Raw genomic sequence first — 24,315 nt, forward strand, 5'->3', positions numbered from 1 at the left:
AATTCGTTCCACTTCGTAAGACAAGAGTTCCAATCGCCCGTCTACGTATAATGGCATGATTCTTTGCGTCTCTCTTATTGAAGTCTTTATATGATTCCAATCCTTGGAGAGTCCACGTAGAAGCTTGTTCACCTTCATGGGATCGAAATTTTTGTCCTTGGTTCTCAAGACCATTGACAATATCTCAGAAACGACTAAACATGTCGCTTATAGATTCTCCCTGGTTTCATTTTGAAGGATTCATATTGACCAAGAAGAATGTTAATTCTGGTCTCCTTCACTCGATCTTCCTTCATAAGTGATATGTAACCCGTCCTGCAGACTTCTTTTCTTTGACACAAGAAGATATTCTGTTATATTCAGTTGGTGACAAAGCACAATATAAAGAATAAATTGCTTTAGCATCAAGTGCTTGTCTCTTGTTTATTTCTTCTGAGACATTCCGCTGGTTTCAACGGTTTCTTTTCCTCTTTCGGTGTTTGATGCAAAGAGCAATAGTGATTCCTTTTTCCACTACGTCCCATTCCGAGGATCCTTTGATCGTAGGAAAGCTTTCATCTTGTTCTTCCGATGTTGTAATCCTTTCCATCGAAGTAGGGAGGTCAGGTATTGCTTTGCCCTCCATCACCAGTGCTAGCATACTAGCCATGGATCTTTACTCAAGTAAAACACTTCAAACAAAGTAAGAACAAAGTGCTCGATACCAATTGAGATAGCTAGTACGAGTACCTAGAGGGGGTGAATAGGTATACACAAAAATTTCTCGATGTTTGCACGATACTTAAACAATTAGAGACTTTGCAACGATTGAAAATTCAATCGCAAGACCGAGTAAGGGAAAGAGAGAATTGAACACTCGCTTATAGTGGTTCGGCTTGATTCAAGCCTACGTCCACTCTTTCGCACCGACACCGATTGGTGGATTCCACTATGATCAAAGAGTTGTTACAAAGTGTTGATCTTCCTTGATTTCTAGGTGTAGATGATCTACCACACTTGCTCAAGGCGTCACCAAGTATAAACACTCTCGGTATACAATTTCGCTTTCGCCTCAACTAACAATCAAAGGATCTTCGACTGGAATTTTTCTATCGATCACACACTTAAAAACAACTAGAACGTCTTCCTTTTATACTCCTTCATGCCATCATAGCCGTTGGCACTTACCAAAGGAATTCCTCCAATCTACCCGTTGGACGGAATCAATCAAGAAGATCATCCGAGCTATATAAGGAATCGATGATAGCCCATCAATCCCGTTCGCCCATACAATCGATCTCGGTTTCAAGAATAGAATAATCCAAGATTATTTCGTCGACCATCGGATCTTCAATCGTTCTTAGATAAGATATAAAGAATCCGAAATGATTATCCAACCAAAGAATCTATCCTGCAGGGATAGGATCAAATCCTCAATCATAAACCTCGACTTTGGATTTCCTTCAACACTGGATTAGAAAGACTGGTGAGAATAACTTTGAGTCTTGAGTCTTGAGTCTTGAGTCTTGAGTCTTGAGATAACAGAGTCTTGAGACTATAAAGTCTTGAGACTTTAACTATCGATATCCGGACTTAGACTGATAGAAATGTTTTGTCAGCTTCAAAATATTCTGGAAAGATTTCTCCAACACTCTGTGGAAACTTTTATTAAACTCACCACGTTGTCGTCATTGCCGACGCTCCGTCGCCCCATCGCTATCTTACAAGATGGGGCGAAACGGGATTTTTTTAAGATAGCATCAACGCATGCAAGTTCGTCAACGCAACCTGAGATGGCCGGCTCAAGAGGTCGTTCATGTGCGACGCACAAAGTGGATCTATCCGAACTTGCCGGAGAGCGGGAGATATAATATTAGGCACAACGTGAAGTTAGCAAAATCTGGGTCGAGGCTGATTGTGTTCGGATCTAATTGGTATCAACTCATGGGACATGATTAATAGGGGTGAGAAACGCAAACTGATTGAACGAGGAACAGCCCGGATTGGTCAGTTCCGGAGAATCAGTCTAGCTCCCCATTCCATATAATCGAACCAGTGATTTTTGGTCCAGTCTCCGGTTTTATGGGGAGCAAGACCGACCAGACCAATAATATTCATTTTTTTTTTTTTTCATGCAATTTCTTTCCCTTCCCTCTCACGTGTCGTGCTTGGAGCTATTTCATTACCTATCTTTGTCTTCTGTTTTCGGTAAGTCACTCATAAAATTAACCATGAATAATCTAAAAACTCTCGAAGGAGTACAACACCAACCAATAGTATCATAATTGATTCATGAAAGGGTCAACTTCATGAACCTATTTATAGTTGGAAAGGACTAGTCTGGGTTGTTTGGACTCGAATATGTGGTAGGGGTTGCATTTTGATTTTATTTTCAGGTCCCATTGGATTGCTTGAGAACCGAACTAGGGCAATCGACCCAGTTCGGTCCCAGTCCTCTTTCTTATTCTTAAGCAAGCCCTCCATCTCTATTCTTCTACCAATAATAGCTATTCGTATTTATCCAGATTTCGTCCTTTCACTATCTTGAATTCTCGATGTAGATGCTACATAGTTGGTTCTCATCCTTCAGAGACTTCCTCAGCTCTAGAGCCTGAGAACCAGCCCTTCAAGTCTAGTTTTCGGTTCCTAAATGGATCAAACTAAACTGGAAGCCAATCACCCCTAATGATTAATAATCACCTCGTGTTCATGTCAAGCTCACCAACACACAAAAAATCGACTCAAATAACCCTTTAAATTATTTGATTCATCTTAACACGGCCCGATTAGATGCAACCGGCAGAAAAGACCGTTCATTTCATGCGATTCACCACATAAATTTTAAATCGGCAATATTTCACTAACGACGAGCGCGTTGTATTAATTTTACTCGACGATGTTATGTTCGACCAATCACCGGAACACCTAAAAAACCTTTTGTGTATATTTCCATGTCAGGTTCATGTTAACGGATCGGCTTCGCGCCGGCGGATTGATTTCATTCCGCTCTGTATGGGCTTTGCTTGTCTCGAACTCTTCACGGGACGACAAGGGCCAAGGCCCACGGTCCAATCCCATATCCACATCTGCAATTCCCACTATTTTCCACGCCCTAAGACCAATTTGCTACCGCTCTTTTCAAGGAAACCTTGTCCGGTTTCCTCGAGAAATCTGTGAATCCCCATTGGTGGGATTCTTTAAATTTTTTTTAAAAATAGATTAAATAAAAAATAGAAAGATCTTAGGGAATTGAAAACAGCTTTATTGAAAGCATTATCAATATGAAATATTTTAAATTTCATGTAAAAAGACCAGTTCAAACATTTTTATTATAAGACAAACAAATTTAGGATTTCTATTGATATCATCACTATGTAAAATATTTTTCACACATGCAATCGTGAAAAAAAAAAATATTCATCATTTAATAAAATGAATACAATTACCAAAATTAACACTTGAATTCTTATTTATACAACCTAAACATCAACAAATTCAACTTGAGCTAAAGCAATCCAAATTAACTCAAAAACCAAAATCATGATCAATTTGTAACTATCCAAAATTGAAATTTATTTTAAATTTATAGTATAATGAATTTGTTTCATTATATTTTTTGCCTCACTTCCCTTTTTTTATATTTTGCATAGCCCAACTTTTTCACTATGCTAGCATATCTTAATTAGATAAGTATATATTGTGTCTAAGTTCAACAAATGCTACAACAGTAGTGTACAAAATTTTTCACTAGTTTGATAATGTTTTGTATCTCATTAAATTAGTGAAATACACATGTGGGCTACTAATATGACTTTCTTTATATCAATAATATGTGAAAATATTGTCACAAGTACACTATAGGCGCGTTTGGTAACATTTATGTTCCTAACAATTTTTAATAGAAATAGTTTTTTTTTTCTATTCCAAAGAATAATTTATGAGTATAAAAACGCGCTTGGTAATCGCAAAAAATTTATACTCAAAAAATAGAAATGCGTTTAGTAAAATTGTATAATTTTTTTGTTTCTTTTAATTTTTCAATATTTTATTATATTTTTCTTCTTCTTTTTTTTTCTTTCTTTCTTTTTGGCTAGCGACCTTGCGCCCCTTGACAAGGCCAAGCTCGAGCTTGCCCAAATCTCGGCGAGGCCAAGCTTGCCTAGCCACCGGCGAGGCCAAGCCGGCCACCGCCACGTTGGCATCGCCTAGCGGTGGCCCAAATAAACCGAGCCTCACTAGTGGTTGGGTGAGCTTGACCTCGCCTGGCCAAGGCGAGGCCGAGCCTTGCCTGGCCAGCATGAGGCTCGGCCTTGTCAGCCAAGGCGAGGCCGACCTCATGCTATCCGGGTGAGGCCGAGCCTCGCCGTGACTCCGGCCACCGGCCACCGGGCGAGGCTCGCCTCGCGAGCCACCACCGGGCGACACCGACCTAGCGGTGGCCCAAAGGCCGAGCCTCACCGGTGAGCTCAAACTCCCCAACCAAGGCGAGGCCGAGCCTCCCGGGTCGGTGACACTTCAATGAGGTTACCGGCCATGGCCGAGGCTGGCGACTAGCCAAAAGGAAGAAAAAAGAAGAAGAAAAATGAAAAGCAAAAAAAAATGTTTCTTGCAAGTATTATCGAGAATAAGAAACAAGTTTTTTCTATTTCTTGTTTCTATTCTCGGGAACAAAAAAATAGATTTTTTGTTCTTGGGAACAAAAGTGTAAACAAACGCATTTCTTTTTTTTAAATATAAAGAAACAAATAGGCCCTATGAAAGAATTAAGTTTTACATTTAAATAGTTATTCAAAGCTATTTGAAAAATTTCACAAGCATCAAGTATATTTCCTTTTTTTTTTTATTAATTTCATTGTCTTTTTGAAAAAGGTATATTGTCAAAATTCCAGGAAATTTTGTCAAAATTCTTTTTAAAATTTGCTACATGTCCATTTTATACTTCGGGTCGCCAATATCCCTTCAATGGTCATTTGTGGTTGAAAAGGCACGTTATTTATGGAGAACAATGGTGCCGTCAGCCTAGAAATGTTTAGTCACTCAGAAAATTAACCACTATGAATAATCTATAAACTTTTATAGGAGTACAACACCGACTAATTAGTATCATAATGGGGTCAAATTCATGAACTTATTTATTGCTAGAAAGCGGTAGTTTGGGTTGTTTGGACATGAATATGTGCAGGGGTTACATTTTTTATTTCATTATCATATCCCATTGGATTGCTTAGAAACCGGATGAGATTGGTCATTCTTGTGATATCCCAAATTTTCAATTCTATTTTCGATTAAATAAAGTGGGCATTTCATTGACGTGCCTATAGGGCTGTTCTTAGAGCAGATTACTCTCGAGATAACTAAACTATTTGGGAAAGCCATTAAGGAATTTTAATGCAATAGACTGGAGAATTTGACCAGGAATCGGCTACTCAACTGTGCTCATCTTTAGAGGTCACTACGGCACAGTTAAAAATCGATCGAGGATCAAAGATAGGTCGATTTGACTAAGATGTGTGGCTAAATGTGGGTGACTCCACTAAATTGGAAAATTCCAGTTGACCGGCATTAGACTGATTTTTCTATCGTTTTTGTACCATGTGTCCGTATTTGAATCCTCAAAATTTTCACGACAATCGAGAGTCGCCAATATGTCGATGGGGTTCGTTGTGGTTCAAAAAAAATCAACCACGGGTCATTTGCACTAAAAATTTCTATAGCTTACCTAGTAGCCTAAATCACGCTAAAAACACACCAAAGTGAAATTAACCGCGAATTTGATCCTATTTCAGAAATTAAAAGTTCTGTCATATCACAAATCATTTTAGGAACATTGACTCAGTCTTAGAAGATTTTTCTGCAAACTGAGACTTTTTGGAAAAAAATCGTCATAGGGTCATTTTTGTTCAGAAAAGTCCGATAACCGTTTTTGATCGCGCGATTGGGATGCAAGCGGGTTGTATTGATAAGAAAAAATACCAATTTGATCGATGGTAGGTTGATTGAATTTCGGAAAGGATTGAGTGTCCAATTAAGGAGAAACCAAGCCAAATTCGTGTGCCCCCACCACTTGTGACTTTTGGACCACCTCAAGCTTTTAGAAGAGAGCCTTGAGGCGCGTTTGGCAACGATTCTGTTCCCGAGAACCGATTCGACAAGAAATTATTATTTTTTATTCTTCTGGGAACCGATTCTCGAGTAAAAGAACGTGTTTGGTAATCGTCTAAAATTTCGATTCTCGAATAGAATGCGTTTGATAACGTGTTCATTGATTATGTTCCAAATTATTATTTTTTTATTTTTAAATAATTTTTTCTACTTTTTCTACTTTTTTTACTTTTTTTTTTTTTTTTTTACCTTTTTTTCCTTTTGTCCTTTTCATTTTTTCTTTTCTTTTTTTAATTTTTCTCCTATTTTTCTTCTTCTTCTTGTGGTGGTCGCCGGGCCGGCAACCGGCCGGACGAGGGTCGCGACCTCACCGAGCGTCGCCGACCCTCGAGGCCGGCCCTCGTCGGCCGAGCTTCGCGGCAGGTGGCGAGGCTCGCCCGCCCCGCCGAGCGTCGCTGGTGGACGAGGCGGGCCTCGCCGGGCCGGTGAGGCTCGCCGGTGACCTCGCCCTAGCTGTGCGAGCCTTCGGCGAGCTCGCTGACCGGGCGGCCGGCGACGGGCGGTGGTGGGTGGCGGCGGGCGGCGGCGGGCGGCTGGTCATGGGATGGCGAAGAAAGAAGAAGAGTTTTATTGTGTTGATTCTTTTTGATTCTCGGACGCGGAATCAACTTTTTTTTATTCTCAAATCTACTCCCAAACCGATTCTTAGAACAAATTTGTTCCCTTAACAAAATTTTACCAAACGCGATTCTCGTCCCAAACCGATTATGGGAACAAAAAATCGACCGATCATCGCAAACAGGCCTTGGTGGCTGTTTTTGGGCCATGTATGCAACTGGTGGTGGTAAATGGTTAAGGGGGACCAAAAAGAAGAAGATGAGAGAGAGGTGGACCCCTTGTCCCCTCCTTCTCTCCTTCATCCTCTCTCCCTCATAGACCGGCCGACCAAGCTCCTTTCTCCCCTCCATCTTGCCATTTTTGAAACCCTTAGCTAGCAGAGAAGTTGCCAAAGCCAAGATCGCCACCAGACCGCCCGCGTGCAACCACGCTTGTTGCCGTTGCCACCCGCCTTGCGCTCTCGCCACTGCATCTCAATGCGTGATCCCAACGCCTCAGCAGCTTGTCCCATCGCCTAGCAAGCCTCTTAGACTGCCGTGAATTGCTGCCGGCCATCATTCGAGTCCTACTTAGGCCTAATTTGGCCCATTCAACCTTCCTCGATCTATCCTGGCCTCAACCAAGCCACCACCTCGTCTTCTCAGCCATCAACCAGCCCAAACAGAAGCAAATAGAGTGGGTTTCTAGCAGCGGTGTTGCCCCGTTTTGGAGGTGTTCCCGGCCTCGAAAGCCAAGCCTTCTCTAGAGTTTTCCGTCTCCTATCACGTCCCCGTCGAATTGAATCGAGCGATTTGATTAATAAGTAAGTTTAACTCACTAATCCTCGCTCAGTATATTAATGACGCTTAAGGGTTGATTAGTTTAGGTTAAACATGGATTATGTGGTTACTTAGATTAGATTAGTGAATTTAATTAATTACTGATGCATGTTAGGTGGATAATTAGTGCAATTAGGGCGTAGACAAGCTCTACTATTTATCTAGAGTGATTCAAAATTTTCCTGGGTTCTGTCTCGGCTTTCATTAGGCTTTACGGGCCTAAGTTTTAATTATTGGCATTTAATAATCATTTTCCATAATTATTTAATTAATTAATTATTTTCCGGAAATAAGACCGGATAGCTAGTGACCGAAATTTTATGCTCATTGCAATGGTGTGACCCGTTTACTTAATTGAGCTCAAATTTGTACTGATTTGGTGTAAATTGTGATTTTAGGATAATTTCCTAAATTTATTTATTTTCATTATTTAATTGGAAATAACCGAGCATCAGTTTACACGCCAAAAATATTTTAGTGGACCGTTTGAAATGGTGGGATTTATGGAAAGGAAATTATTATATTTTGGCTAATGCCAGCTGTATACCTACACACGACTATTTTATCGGTATGATAAAAAGTGATAAATTGTTAGAGAACGAACGTCGGCTCGATGACTCGGTATGTCATCTTGGAGAAAAACGTATATTATGTTGGTTCGATGACTTGGTATGTCATCTCGGAGAAAGACATTATATTATATTGACTCGATGACTCGATATATCATATGGGAGAAAGAACGTTAACTCGATGACTCGATATGTCATCTTGGAGAAAGAACGTTGGCTCGAAGACTTGTTATGTCATCTCGGAGAAGAAACGTTCTATTATATCAGCTCGGTGACTTGATATGTCATCTTAAAGAAGTAACATTTGACTATTTATTAGCCTTGAGGCTAGCTACTATCTATTTTTTCAGCTTAGAGTAAGATGTTTGCAAGGTGGTCAGACTGTATAGATAGTATTGACAAATGACTGGGGAATGGTCCAATTGACATGTAATTAGATTAGGTCGATTGATCGATAGTTCGATCTGATTGGGTGAATTGATGTGGTTTGTGTATATTTGAAATATACTGACTTGTAGGAAGGAATAGAGGTAGAGGTAAATCCTCCGACCTATGATTGTGCCTAGGCAGCCCTTAGGTCGTATTTTCTTCCTTATCGAGTCTAAGGGGTAGAACTCGCTGAGACGTCATCTCACCCTGTTGTGAGATAAAATTTCAAGTTCATAAATGACCGCCCCTCTTGCTCCTCACGATCATTTTGGCATACCAAAGAAGTTCATAGAACATAATTATCACATTCCGATACATGGGCACCCTGAAGGATTAGAATATGTGTTAGTGAAGTCCATCATTTGGGTTGATGCGGGTTTACCCAAAAAGGTGCCCCATCAATATAGGGCATGGTATCGCCATTATCATGATGGACGAAATGAGGACCCTGTGCCGGAATCTGATATACCTCTATATGTGATGGAGGTCGCTTTTGGTAAGGATATTGCAGACCCTAAGGATGGATCAGTAGTGGATGCGAAGGATCCCAAGCTGGATGATCCTAATTCTCCGGAGTACTCAACCATGGGCTCTAGTTGGAGCGTAGAAGAAGGAGAGATCATCGAAGAGGATGACCATGAGTAGATTAGAAGCTCCCACCCATGTCTGTAGACTTTGTTTTCTAAGCTTGTTTAAGTTGAATCTAACTAGGTAGTTCGCCTTGTATATATGTGCACCGGTTTGCAATATATATAAGTGTGGTTGTTTTTCAGGTTCGAGTTTTATGGTCCTACTTTCCTATCTCATTGTTTTATTGTTTGGGGATTATTTATATGCTTCCGCATGCGTATTAAAATGAATGGGTCGGCGATATGTCCTAGAACATCGCTATTTAATCGACCAGTGAGAGATGGGCACGCGCTCGAGGATCGGGGCGTGACAATTCTGGTCTGATCCCAGGACTAGGCAGTTCTATCCTTGACTCTAGAAACTAGTAAGAGTGCGTTTGGCACTCCTATTTCTGTTCCTGTGAACAGAAATTTCTGTTTTGTTCTTGGGAACAAAAAGGAATAAACGCGTTTGGGTGCGTTTTGCCTTTTTGTTCTTTTGTTCCCAGGAACAAAAAGAAACAAGAAACACAAAAGTTGTTTCTTTGTTTCCGGACAAAATCTAAACACTTCTCTTTTTATTTTTTCTTTTCTTCTTATTTTTCTTTCTTTTTCTTTTGGCCGGTGGCCTTGGCCATGGCGGCCCTCGTCGGCGCGCGCGGCGGCCGACGAGGGCGGCGGCCTCGCCCGGCCATGGCGAGGCTCGCCCGGCCACGGCCGGGCTCGGCCTTGCCGGATGCGGGCGAGCTCGAGCTCGCCCGGCCAGGCGGGCCGCCGGCCCTCGCCGACCATACGAGGCCGGCGACCGGCCAAAGAAAAAAAAAAAAAAAAGGAAAAAATAAATAAGAAAATAGAAAAATAAAATTAAAAGAAATAAAAATTATACAAATTTACCAAACGTATTTCTATTCTTTTTATATTTCTAGAACAGATTTACCAAACGCATTTTTTTGTTCAAAATTGTTCCTGGAACAAAACACTTTTTTTCTATTTCTCGTTTCCATAAACAATTTTTAAACGTAAACGTTACCAAACGCACCCTAACCAGTCTTTCTTGTTTGGTTTTCGATTCCTAAGTAGGATTAGACGAGATCAGGAGCCGATCATCCCTAATGATTGATAATTAGCTTGTGTTCGTGTCATGCTCACCAAACACAAAAAATCAACTCAAAAATAACCATTCAAATTAATGGTTCGTCTTGACATAGCCCGTTTAGATGCAACCAGTGAAAAAGACCATTATTTTCATGCGATTCACCCCACAAATTTTAAATCCGCGATATTCCACTAACCACAAATGAGTTGTATTAATTTTTTTTAATGATGTTACGTTCGACCGATAAACGGAACACATAAAAAACCTTTTGTGTATATTTCCATGTTGGGTTCATGTTAATGGGTCGGCTTCGTGCCGGCGGATTGATTTCGTGCCGTCGCTGGGATGGCTCAGTGGGCTCTGTATGGGCTTTGCTGGTCTCGAACTTCACGAGACGAGAAGGGCCAAGGCCCACGGTCCAATCCCAAATCCACATATGCAATTCCCACTATTTTCCACACCCAAAGACCAATTTCCCACCGTTCTTTTCTCCACCAATAGTCACAATTCTGAAAACAGCTTGAAAATCTATCCTATCAGAGTCCAACCGACTAGTTCGAATCTGATTTCAGAATCGCATACCCATCTTCAATATCTGCATATATTTTCTTGAAGACTAAGTAGAAGAAATAAAAAGACTACAATCGGTTCAAATCTGTTCTACCCAAAAATCAACACTATAAAATAAATTTAGTCAAGGCCATTTTCCAAATTTTTGTATCCAGAATTCGGTTCTGAATGGAACCACCCCGCCCTGATCCCTCACTGAAAAGAGAAAAAATGACATGATTATATGATCTTGAAGTACAATAAAAATGTATTGTCCAAAAAAAAAAAAAGTACAATAAAAATGTATTTTTTTTTTCAACGACATGGCTAGATATAAAAATTTTGACTCGGAAGAATTAACCGAGAAAATAAAATAAAATAAAATAACTCAGAAAGCAAAGAAAAGGGGAAAAAATAATTAAAAAAAAAAGGAAAATAGGAGACCGATCCTTCCTAATACCCTCGTCGCTGCCCCTCGCTTCGTTTTCTTTCTTACAGCTTTTCTTTGCTCGTAGCCTGCACAGCTTTCACGAACCAGGGTAGCGGCGAGGGAGTCGAAGCCTCTTCCGCCCGAATCTCCGGAACCTCGGATTCGCGAAGGTGATCGATCCCTGCTCTCGTCCGTCGATTTTCACAATTCACCCGGTTCTGCGCAGCACCCAGTTCGCCCGTCTCGCGTCCGTTTTCGTATCCGCGCCTTTGTCTCTCGTGTTCTCGCTAGATCTGGCGTCCTCCGACCGATCTATCTCGTCGATGCGGCCGTGGCCCGGTTGCATTTCTCGTCTGTGGTCGGTTCTGGGGTTTTGGAGTGCTGGAATGAGAGCCCTTTTTGCTGTTTAGGTTTTAGTCCTTTGAATTGTTTGACTGAGGTCTTATTGCCTAGTCGGCGTCGGGGTTGAGAGAGATGTGAGAGCGAGTCGTTAATAATCATGGGTTGATTGCTGGAGGGTAGTCTCCGTTTGTGCATTTCTGGGTTCTTCAGGAGTGAATCGCGGGAGAATTTGGGTATAGAGATGGGTTCTGTCTTGATGGGCATTGGACCCATTATGTCGATATAGCTTCTCCGAATTCGATCTATTTTCCGGCGTCTTGTTTCTCTGCTTAGGACCGGTCCGCATTCTGAGTAGGTGCTCTGTAAATTCTTGGAACCCGTTGCTGATGATGGAAAAATGTCTCCGTTGCGTGTGTACATGCTGCGAAAGTCAATCAAGAAAAGCTGCATTCGGCAACAGCCACAAACTAAGCCAAACCCCTGATCCCATCGCATCACTGGAGTATCTGAAGGCCTTTGTTTCATGTGTGCAGACCAACTCAAACGAGATTCTCTCATCTTATCTTTGATTGGGCCTACACTACTTTTCATCATATATTTCTTCCTGACTTTTCTAAAATGCCCATACATTGGACGAATCATTTTAGTCTCTGCGGTTTGAATCATTGTCGTCTCTGTTATACTCATTATGCGCATGTGTTGTGTTTGATTGCCCAAATTCCATGTCATACTGAAAAAATGGCGCACCTTTTTCCTTATCCTATAGAATTTTCCCGAGTTTTGGTGGTCTTGGGCTTATTTCATTAGCGTTGAGAATAGATGGCTTTTTATTTTTTGCTGCTAATTTTGCAAAGTATTTCCCTCAGAACAATGTCATTGTCTGCTTTTTGTCAAATTTACTAGTCAGTTTGGCTTCGTTGAGGTTCATAAGGTTAATGATGTTTTCCACTGCTGTGCACTGTTATATGAGCTTATTAGAGACAGACCCACAAGAGATTGGATTAACAAATAATTATCTTCATGGTTTTTCACCCTGGATTTGCTCATTGGATGATAGGCCTAGTTTGGGGAGCTTATGGCGTCGAAGTTGAATCAGTTGACATCAAAGGCCTGTCAAGCATCACAGTTTGTTGCAAAGCACGGAAATGTCTACTACAAGCAGTTGTTGGAGCAGAACAAACAATATATTCAGGAGCCACCTACTGTTGAGAAATGCAATTTACTGTCAAAGCAATTATTCTACACTCGCCTAGCGAGGTGAGGTTTAATGCTCTCCCTATGGGCACACTTAGCACAGCAGTTCATTTTATTCTGTTTGCTCTCATCTTTTCTTTCACTGTCAGCTTTTGAAGTAATTCTGTGTGGATATGAAAACGTAATCGTTCTTAACAGTTTACTGAAAGCTCGATAGATTATTCGGTCACAAAAGAAGAGAAAGGAGGAAAAGTTTGTTTTCAATGAGTACAGTGGGCAAATGGATGGTTTCGTGTGCAAAAGGGAAGGTTCTTTTTGAAGGGTGTTTTAGGACCATTCTTTCCAGAAGATACGAACATCCAAATTCCTTCTTCAGATTTGTATCCAGTTTTTCATTAAACCTTTATCTGAACCATCAAATGACCAGTTAAAATTGCTTCAGTGTGAATTATAAGAGTAACCATGGAAAAGGAAGGCTAGTTACTTGTTTGTTTATTGATTATAATTTGACTAGTGAAAATTCATATGACTTGTAGGATAAAGTGATTTTATCTTCTTCTTTTTTTGTGTTTTCAATGCTTTTGAGTTCCAGCAAGTATGGTGGAACTGTGGAAGGGTTGTCTTGTTAGTGTTTGCTTCTACTTGGTGTTTGATGCACAAAAAGTGTAACTTGGAATTTTTGGTTGTAATGTGAACTCAAATATAAGGATAGTAAAATAATAAAAAATAACAACCACCACCAACCTCTTCCCTGTCAAGTGGCTCAACTATCTAATATGCACTGTAGTACTCTATCCTCAACACCTCCTCTATAACATCCAAATGCTCGAGATCTTTCTTCAGAGTCTCCACTCATGTCTTTTTGGCCTTCCTTACCTAGCATCTCTGTCATAACACCACGTCTTCTCGATGAAACATTGAAAGATGTCGTTTCTTGCGTTCAAACCTTCTTAAGTTTGTTTCTCTTATCATCTGTCGAAAGTCGACTTTTATTTAATATTAATTGTTTTGGATTAGTTTAGCACATATGACTAGTACGTTTTGCTGTTTACTTTTTTGAGATCTTGCAGCAATCACTATAAGTAGATAAACATTTAGGTTCCATTTGTTTGAAGGAAAATTGTTTCGGAGAATTATTTTTCTGACTTTTCAGTGTTTTGATGATGGAAAACTAATCATCTCCGAAAAATATTTTCTGTGGATTGAAACAACAAACTTAGATTGGGGAAAAACGACTTCCCATTTTAATAAAATGGAAACCACTTTTCTTAAACTGCTAAACAAATGAAAACTATTTCCTTGAAAATGATTTTCAATGGAAAATAATTTCCTTTATCATGAAGTTTTCAGTGAAATAAGCTCGTCCTTACACTAGAAATACACAACTTAAATCTTTCAGTTGTTCCTAGGGAGCAAAAGGTTGTGGTTGGTTGCTTATTGATCGAAAACTATGGTATGGTTCCAATCAAAGAGTGCTCAAGTTTTGCGCTTTAATTCTATAGATTATGAATTCGTAATTGCAGAGTATTATTTTAGGCTTCTATCGGGTGGAATTTCGGCTACTCATTTGCATTGCCTGGTACTTTGTTGGGTGCACTGGTCGAATATTTATCTGTTGTCAGACATAAAGTTATCTTGATACCATACATTTTAGTCGATTTAATCTCCGGAGTGTTATCTTTTGCTTCTTGCCTTGGTTTCTGACTTCTGTGCTGGTTGCAGTATTCCTGGCCGCTCCGAGGCTTTCTGGAAGGAACTCGACTATGTCAAACATTTGTGGAAGAACAGGCAGGAGCTAAAGGTCGAGGATGCTGGAATTGCTGCTTTGTTTGGTCTAGAGTGCTTCGCATGGTTCTGTGCCGGTGAAATTGTGGGAAGGGGATTCACTTTCACTGGCTATTATGTCTGAGAAGCAGCAATTGATGTGTGTTTCGAAGGGTGGAGTTTATATAAGCTTTGTCCTGATTGGCTTGGCTCGGATGTTTGGCACTCTCCCTGCAATTTTCGCTCTTTTTCTGCAAGATTTTTGTAGCTGAGATATCAGTGTTACCTGTGATAACCACAATAATTCATGTATTTGAAGAGGCCTACATGATGTGCTGTGCCATTCTTTTTTTTAAGAACATGCGGATACTCCCTTGACAGATGGTGCAATAACTTTCTGCATTTCCGCTTTATTGCTCTCTTCTGATGTTGTTTGGTTATTTCCATCTGCAAGGCAGATGGATACTTTGGTTCAGGAAATTAATTCTACTCACAGTATGCAGTTTTCAGGGTAGCCGACGAAGGTTGAAAATTCTGCAACGCTGTGGCAAATTTGACTGGCAGAAAAATGGGATTTTGGTACTTTGGCCTGGAATCCTTTTTGGCACCTGGACCATACAATTGCAGGTGTATGTTGTTGATGAAGTTCAGACCACTCTTATCAGAGTGTGATCTTGTGGTTGGTTGCAGGTGTTGTTGCCTCTTAGGTTTGCTTGGCTTGTCCATGGTCCTTTTCAGGAGACTGCCCATGTTGTCTTGATTAATGATGTCTTTTAGACCTTACATTCCGCTCCCCTCAACATGTTCTTGTCAGCTCAAAGGAGAGAATAGAAATACCATCATATTTGTGAGGAATGGATATTTACATGGACGAGTTTTGAAAAGTTGCATTTTTCGTGATAAGAAAGACAAGAAATCTTGAAATTTTGGGCATTTTCTTCTCTCTTTCGTCCCCCTCTGGCTCCTCCAAAATAGATTAAGGGTGCGTTGTTTGATGTATAAGATAACTATTTTTAAAATTATACTTATAAAAATGAATAAATGATAAGCATTTTTATTGTTCGTGAAAATGTTTTGTTATATATTTTCGTCGATAAGGAAAATACTTTTTATTGATTGGTAATTCCAAATAATACAAATGATCGTTTTAAAAATATATTTTTAAAATTATTTACCTTTCTTGAAACAAATAGAATCATATTTTAATGAAACATGCTTGTGTCAATTTTTTCCGTCTCTTCTAGATTGCTCTATACATCAGTCAATTCTTCTTCCTTCCTCTTTTTTAAGCTTTTCTATACTCTTTCATTAGTACTTCTACATTTCCATTGGCAAAAACGCTTCACCCTCTCGTTTTTAACCATTATTTAATTGAACTTATCATAATTTACCTGAAGTCATAAGATTCAACTTTATAAGTCGTTATTTATTTGTAATGCTCGTAGCTCTTTTACACTTGTCTATAGTAATATATCTTTGGGAGAAGAGTGCATGACATAAAAACGGTTGCACTTAGTAATTAATTAATAGCACAGTAAAAATATTTCAAATTGTTATTAGTGATTGGACCTATATTTGATAATTCTTCTTTCATAACTTTCCATGAAAAGCCCAAGTTTATCTTAAATTCTTTTTTTTTTATTGTATCGTAACTCCATGATCATAAGAGTTCTTCATAGTTCATAAACTCAAAATTCATATCACCGAGTAGTATCAGTGTAATAGAAATATTGGCGATTCTATAATCAGTAGTTTTCCTTAAATGTTCGTGAGTTACTATCTTTTCAAAATAATCGGACGGTTGATTTTTTTTTATAAAAAAAAAATTCCAACGATCTAAATTACATGTAAAACCAATCTATACGGGTAGTATTTTTTCCCGAAAAAGGAAAAGAAATACAAGTCATCTGCCAGCTGACCAGCTGCCACGTCCTTCGTTGCGCTAAGTGCCCAATCAGGGAGCGGGGACTCCTGAGCTCTCCTCTGATTGGCCAGCACCAGAAGATCAGGCCCCACAGCGAGGACACTCTTGTAAATTCCGTCGCTTCTCTTCTCTTCCTGTCTTCCCACGGAAAGGGGGCGAGCTCCGGCGAGCGAACGGGACGAAGCAGAGGAAGAAGAAGAAGAAGAGAGGGAGAATGCTGCGTCCAGTGGCAGCATTCGCCGTCGTCATCGCCGCCTCCATCGCCGCCCTCGCCGATTGCTCCGGCGACGGCTCACAGGTCAGGAGCAGAACCGCACTCCGTCTAGATTAAGCCGCACGCCGTCTAAACCGCGCCTCCCTCCTCTTACGCCGTTTCCTAATGCGTTGCAGGTCAGGTGCAGCCGAACCTGCGCCGCCGAGAACTGCGATAGTAAGCCCTAACTCCCCCGCGCAGTTCCGTCTGCGTCCATCGCGATCTTCTCCCTATTCCGGAGAATCGTTTTTTCTTCTTTTTCTGTGCTTTGTCCCTCGTTCATCTGTGACCTGACCGATTCGATTCGATTCGATTCGATTTTGATTCGATTCTTTCCGGAAAACTGCAGCTATCGGGATCAGATACGGCAAGTACTGCGGCGTGGGATGGACGGGTTGTCCGGGGGAGAAGCCTTGCGACGACCTCGACGCCTGTTGCAAGATTCACGACGAATGCGTCGAAAAGAAAGGTTTGCGTTTGCATTTCGCGCATTTATATGTTGTGTAAGTAGATTTAGATTGACTCATGAATTGGGTTTGTCGCTGTTTATGCATTTTTTTTTTATTTGAAATTTTGTTAACTGGATGAAGATTCTAGCTTGGCTTGAGTTAAGAGAAATCTAGGAGATGAGGATACTGATATGATCTAGTTCTGCAGGGAGTATCTAGCCACGGTTTTCTTGAGAATATGAGATGAGATTCTAATTTGATGACAGATTGAGTAAAGGGTGCGAAGTGTTTAGCGTTTTTCGGGGCTAAAAAAGCGAAATTATCCTTGTCATAGCTATGCACTGGTAGATAATTATTTGGCTGTATAGCATTGTGAATAACCAATCTCAGCTTTGCATCTGTGTACTAAAAAGTTCACATCTTTCTGGCGGTTAGACCAAAAATGCACATTACTTTAGCAGTTTATGATAAGTAGGAGACATCGAAAGCCTTTTCGTATGACATCATCTGCAGCGAGGTTTTGATCTTTCGATACCTTTATCATCTGCAGTAAGGCAAGAGAAATTTTCTAGCAAAGTAGCTTGCAAATGTGATTTTCGTATGGATGTGTAAGGTTGAAGTAGGTCGCTAGCAACATCTTGCAGCGAGAGAATGTGGAAAATGGCTCTACGTGCAACAAGTTAATTTTGTTATTTTATTTACTGCACTTGTCCAGCTAGTGTGAGCTTGTATACGCACATGCAAGTGAGGTAGGCGTAGAGGTAGACCATTGCATTGCATAGAAACCTCATTTGATTGGTCTTTCTTGTTTAAGGTCTATTACTGACTGTCATTGCTCTCCCTTGGTTGCAAATGCAAAGTAGAGCCACCAGCTATGCTAAATTGAAATGTCCATTACCAATTGTTTCAAAATTGATTCTTTCCTGGGAAGAACACCTGAAAGCAGCAAAATATGAGAAATGACTTGAGGCAGAAGAATTTGAGGATATGTTATGCTTAGAGACTGTACTTGAGGCTTTGGCATCTTAATAAAATCATTTGGCTTTTGTTGTGATAATATCTTCATAAAATTCAGGAAAAGAGTTAGTTTAGTGGAATAACAGGTGAAGTAAGAAATGGCTTGAAATTTGTTTGATGATATAACAGGGATGTAAGTATAGAAACCATGCTACTCTAGGTACTTATTTTGGTTTGGTAGTAGAGATGAGTGAACTTGCATGGACCACCGTGTGTTCTATTGCTGATCAATTTCCCCACATGGTAAATTGCAGGGTGGATGTGGTTTTCCTTTTTGTGTTTCTTTCTATGTTGTATTGTCAATGAGATGATTGGATTGTGAAATGTCTGACCTTCCAGGTATGACTAACGTAAAATGCCACGAGAAGTTCAAGACCTGCATAAAGAAAGTGCAGAAGTCTGGAAAGACCAGTTTTCTCGGGAATGTCCTTATGAGACTGCTGTACCAACTATGGTTCAGGGCATGGATATGGCCATCTTGTTCAGCCAGATAGGTAATTCAAAGCTTGAGCTCTGATTTGCTCAAGTTAATAGATTGGTAGAGTAGCAAAAGAATCCCATTCTTTTTTCTATTTTTTTAACCATCGTGTAAACATACTTCACTATCATTTGCTTTGACAGATATACATATCGAATCGACCCTCGCATGACTGATTTTTTCTGGATTGGTCTTACTTTTTATGAATGTATCACTTGACGGATCCTTTTTGATCAGGTCGCATTTTTGTACTTTCACCTCGTGATGGAGAGGCTGTTTAATGCATTACTTAATGATAGTACCTTGTTGGCGAGGTGAGTCAGATGCAGCGCATTAATTGACTTCACTTAGAGAGTTGAAGCAGTAATCTTCCAGGAACAGCAGATCAGCTGTCGCCTTATTCTTAATTTTGTGTAGATTCTGAGAATGATTGGGGTTCAACTATAGTAATAATTCTTCGCGTATAAAAATCCACCTTAAAGTCTTGCAAGGCTGAATATCCGACAGTCGGAAAAATTTTCGTGAAACACAGTAATTTACCTGATTTTGTCGCAAACCTTTTTTAATTCCATATCCTTGGTAACTTACTTCCATGAACGCTACATTCCTTCGTAGTTTGCAAACTTAAAGACCCAGCTGGTGAGTAAATAGCCTGTCGTCATATGTCCTAAATTTGTTCATAAGCTACTATCATTTCAAAATCATCCGGTGGCTGACATTCTTTTGTCCTGTTGATCCAGCCGTCCGGATTCGCATAGGGATTAGTCCCATAAATTGCTAGACCGGACCGGAGAACTTTCCTCGGTCGTCGATGTTGTCCCTTTTATTAGCTTTTAGGGATATATATTTTTTCTCTCGAATGGAAAATTGGAGTTCGCTAACCATTATGAACGTATAAGCCGACTTATGGTAATTTTATGGGAGAGCCTACTGAGACATTTAACGGCAAATTGCGCGGGATGCGCTCGCTTCAATTGCATGTTTTTCACTTTTCATGGTGACTGAGGATTTACCTCTTCGTCTGAAGTACTGAGTTATGCTTGAAAGTAAAGTTGGTCATGTCGTGCCCCCAACCAGAAAACTTACTTTTGACCCTCTCCACCTTTTCATTTGGGTTTTACGTTCGAGCAATGCTTTGATGTCATTGGGTAGTGCCATTTCCTGTAAATTGTCTCAGTACACGTACAAATAATTTTCACGACTTCTATGACATAATCCATCTTATCTATATATTAGAAATTTAGAATGAACTTATTCAGCTCTCATGTGGAACTTTCCCTTGAAAGAGACCTCAATTGTCTGTTGGTTTTGAGGAAAAGAAACAATGAATACTACGACAAACCCCAAATAAAGAGTCTCAATTAATTCTGGAAACATTGTCCCGACTAATATACAATGAATAAACGGATTGGTACATGATAATTAAGGACAGGTAACCGGACCAGTTCAACCCTAGAACTAACTTGCTTGAAGTGAACCCAAGACCACGCAATTACCAAGACTTTACTAGTCATAGGCTAAGAAGTAAAATATGTAATATCAATTACGTAATTTTCATCCTGAGTGTGTCTCGAAATCGATGTCCAACAATAGCATGAACATGATGGCCGAAGGCAAGGCCACGAGAGTGAGATCCAAAGTTTCCTTACTACGAAAGGGATGGCCGAAGGTGAGGTCGCAAGCGACAGTAAGGGAGGACAGGAGGTGCCTGGCAAGGCCACGACTTCGAGGGAGAGCCAGAGGAAGAGCAGAGGTCGAGGCTACCAAGCTGGCTATGACTGCGATGCCATAATGGAGGGATGGCCGAAGGCGAGATTGTGACTAGTGAGGCCTTCAGCGATGGCAATGAGGCAGCTGAGAGAGAGCAGAGACCTAGAGAAAGAGAATTGTGAGTGCAAGAGACGAAGAGGAGATTAGGGTTTCTGAGTTACTTTTTACTTAAAAAAAAAAAACAGAAAATTAGAATAAAAATTAAGATATATCAATCCGGTCCGGGTAGATAAGTCCACTTTTGAAACTGGAAGCCGGATCATTATTCATCGGTTCCAAACTTGGAAATTGAGAGTCACTCAGAATCGGCCGATTTAGTCCAATTTGAACGACTTCCGGTTTTCTCACCCCTAACTACAAGTAACCTCACGACCAAGAAAGTAGAAAACAAATGACAGAAAAGATCTCTACGTCTTTCTTGCAATGTAATTGGCAGTTCCCACTTGATTCAAACGTCAGATCTCCAATCCTACGCTTGATTTAAGAGTCAACTCTCCCGTCTTTATAACTTACTCGGAAAGATTAGACTATTTTACTGGAATCCGAAGCCAACAGCCCAAAAGATTTGACTTTTTTACTGAAAATGAAGACTTGTTTATACTATGCTGTATAAAAAGAGGAAGAACCAACGAAGTGGATAACTGCTAACTAATACTAATATTACATCTAGTTGCAATTTCTTAATTCAATTTGTACAAGCATAGCTAGTGAAATTGCTATCGTGGGAATAACCTCATTCATTGGTTTGACATCCACGTCCATGAATTGAAAGGTCCGAATGATCAATACTTTTCTTTTTCGGGGCCAACAACAAATGCAAGTGCCTGGAAAGCTATATATGCTGGAAAAGCCCGGTTTTAAGTGGTTATTGTTGCTTGCAAGCTTTTAAAAATCATTTTAGAATGATTCAAAAACTATGTATTATGGAAAAATTCAAGTATTTGTTGTTAGATAATCTTGAAACAGAAATTATTGTATATTTCCATTAAGGTTAGGTGGGTATTTATACACTCAAGAATACATTCTAGAAGATTTACTTGTAAGAAAAAATTACATCAATTAGAAAATTTTCGAACTTCTAAATATAAGATTCCAAAACTTTCACATCTAATAGTCCCATATTTGGTTCGTATATATTTTTTTCATACACCCCTCAAGTGAAAGAGTCAAGATGGCCAATCTTCAACTTGTCTCGTAAAAATGCAAAATGTGCTTTAAGAAGAGCTTTGGTGAGAGCATCAGCTAGTTGGTTTGCTGTAGAGATAAATTGCACACTGAGTTGTCATTGGGCGACACAATCATGGACAAAGTGAAAGTCAATTTCAATATGTTTGGTACAACCATGAAAAACTGGATTTGTAGACAGATAAGTGGCATTGATACTATCACACCAGAGGATGGGAGGACCTTGAAGAGGGAACCCAATCTCTTGAAGAAGTGACTCAAGCCAAATGAGTTTAGCTGCAGCATCAGCAAGGGCTTTATACTTAGACTCTATGGAAGAGCGCACTACAATTCATTGTTTTCTAGAGCTCCAAGAGATCAAATTAGGATGAAGAAAAATAACATACCCTGCAATTGACTTCTTGTCGTTAGTGCTACCAATCCAATCCTCGTCGGAAAAGGCTTGCAAATGAATATCATTGAATTGAGAAAGAAGCAAGCCAATTGACCGTGTATGTTTGAGATAGCGCAAGATGCATTTGGTCTTCAGTTGGTGCGTGCATGAATTGATAAGCTTTGTACTTTTTTACTAAAAATGAAGAATTGTTTATACTAAATGTTGTATAAAAAGAGGAAGAACCAACTAAATGGATAACTACTAACTAATATTACATCGGTTGCGATTTCTTAATCCAATTTGTACAAGCACAACTAGTGAAATTGCTATCTTAGGAAAGGTCCGAGATCCACGTTTATGAATTGAAAGGTTAGAATGATCGATATTCTACTTTTTTGAGGCCAACAACAAATGCAAGTGCTTGGAAAGCTAGGATTCAGTGAAGTAGAAACCCAAGACCACGCAAGTACCAAGACTTTACTTGTCATAGGCTAAGAAGTAAAATATGTAATATCAATTATGTAATTTTCATCCTGAGTGTGTCTCGAAATCGATTTCCAACAATAGCATGAACACGATGGCCGAAGGCAAGACCACGAAAGTGAGATCCAAAGTTCCCTTACTACGAAAGTGATGGCCGAAGGTGAGGTCGCAAGTGACGGTAAGGGAGGACAAGAGGTGCCTGGCAAGGCCATGACTTCGAGGGAGAGCCAGAGGAAGAACAGAGCCAAGCTAGCCATGATTGCGATGCCGTAATGGAGGGATGGCCAAAGGCGAGATTGTGACTAGTGAGGCCTTCAGCGACTGCAATGAAGCAACTGAGAGAGAGCAGAGTCCTAGAGGAAGAGAATTGTGAGTGCAAGAAACGAAGAGGAGATTAGGGTTTATGAGATTACTCTTTTACTTTTAAAAAAAAAACAGAAAATTAGAATAAAAATTAAGGTATGTCAATCCAATCCAGGTAGGTAGGTCCACTATTGAAACCGGAATCAATATTCATCAGTTCCAAATTTAGAGTCACTTAGAATCAGCCGATTCAGTCCAATTCAAATCACTTCCGATTTTCTCACCCCTAACTACGACAAGTAACCTCATGACGAAGAAAGGAGAAAACAATTGACAGAAAAGGATCCCTGGATCCCTGCGTCTTTCTTGGAATGTAATTGGCAGTTCCCACTTGATTCAAACGTCAGATCTCCCATCCTACGCTTGATTTAAAAGTCAACTCTCCCGCTTTATAATTTACTCGGAAAGATTAGACTATTTTACTGGAATCCGAAGCCAACAGCCCAAAAGGATTTGACTTTTTTTACTGAAAATGAAGGCTTGTTTATACTATGCTGTATAAAAAGAGGAAGAACCAACGAAATGGATAACTGCTAACTAATACTAATATTACATCTGGTTGCGATTTCTTAATCCAATTTGTACAAGCATAGCTAGTGAAATTGCTATCGTGGGAATAACCCCATTCATAGGTTCGACATCCACATCCATGAATTGAAAGGTCCAAATGATCAATACTTTTCTTTTTCAGGGCCAACAACAAATGCAAGTTCCTGGAAAGCTAGGATTTAGTGTGTCTATATATATATATATATATGCTGGAAAAAGCCCGTTTTAAGTGGTTATTGTTGCTTGCAAGCTTTTAAAAATCATTTTAAAATGATTCAAAAACTATGTCTTATGGAAAAGTTCAAGGATTTGTTGTTATATAATCTTGAAACAGAAATTATCGTATATTTCCATTAAGATTAGGTGGGTATTTATATACCCAAGAATACGTTCTAGAAGATTTACTTGCAAGAAAAGAATTACATCAATTAGAGAATTTTCAAACTTCTAAAGATAAGATTCCAAAACTTTCAATCTGATAGTCATATATTTGGTTCGTATATATTTGTTTGATACACCCCTAAAGTGGAAGAGTCAAGATGGCGAATCTTCAACTTGTCTCGTAAAAATGCAAAACGTGCTTTAGGAAGAGCTTTGGTGAGAACATCAGCTAGTTGGTCTGTTGTAGAGATAAATTGCACACCAAGTTGTCGTTGGGCAACACAATCACAGACAAAGTGAAAGTCAATTTCAATATGTTTAGTACAACTATGAAAAATTGGATTTGCAGACAGATAAGTGGCACCAATACTATCACACCAAAGGATGGGAGGACCTTTCAGAGGGAACCCAAGCTCTTGAAGAAGTGACTCGAGCCAAATGAGTTTAGCTATAGCATCAGCGAGGGCTTTATACTCGGACTCTATGGAAGAGCGCGCTCCAATTCATTGTTTTCTGGAGCTCCAAGAGATCAAATTAGGATGAAAAAAAATAGCATACCCTCCAATTGACTTCCTGTCGTTAGTACTAC

The 24,315-nt window shown here is 39.8% G+C and overlaps 2 protein-coding genes across 2 annotated transcripts; both read left to right on the forward strand.

The window, feature by feature from the left end:
* Window positions 1–11,212: 11,212 nt before the first annotated feature.
* On the forward strand, window positions 11,213–14,911 carry LOC104436511. The gene is made up of 3 exons (XM_010049306.3): window positions 11,213–11,368; window positions 12,598–12,797; window positions 14,457–14,911. The coding sequence occupies exons 2-3, from the start codon at window positions 12,616–12,618 to the stop codon at window positions 14,641–14,643; spliced, it is 369 nt and encodes a 122-aa protein (XP_010047608.1). The 5' UTR covers window positions 11,213–11,368; window positions 12,598–12,615; the 3' UTR covers window positions 14,644–14,911.
* Window positions 14,912–16,448: 1,537 nt separating this feature from the next.
* Window positions 16,449–18,844, forward strand: LOC104436512 (probable phospholipase A2 homolog 1). Its single transcript, XM_010049307.3, is given in 5 exon segments — window positions 16,449–16,720; window positions 16,813–16,852; window positions 17,025–17,144; window positions 18,481–18,549; window positions 18,552–18,844. Coding segments are annotated over 5 exon segments (420 nt in total). The 5' UTR covers window positions 16,449–16,636; the 3' UTR covers window positions 18,659–18,844.
* Window positions 18,845–24,315: the final 5,471 nt, after the last annotated feature.

The sequence above is a fragment of the Eucalyptus grandis genome, chromosome 3 (assembly GCF_016545825.1).
Source record: "Eucalyptus grandis isolate ANBG69807.140 chromosome 3, ASM1654582v1, whole genome shotgun sequence".
Lineage (NCBI taxonomy): Eukaryota > Viridiplantae > Streptophyta > Magnoliopsida > Myrtales > Myrtaceae > Eucalyptus > Eucalyptus grandis.

Bases quoted from the DNA above. Each gene is read 5' to 3' on its own strand.
- LOC104436511 (XM_010049306.3), top strand. From the start codon at position 12,616: ATGGCGTCGAAGTTGAATCAGTTGACATCAAAGGCCTGTCAAGCATCA. The intron at 12,798-14,456 runs GTGAGGTTTAAT...TGCTGGTTGCAG, and splicing joins TTCTACACTCGCCTAGCGAG to TATTCCTGGCCGCTCCGAGG.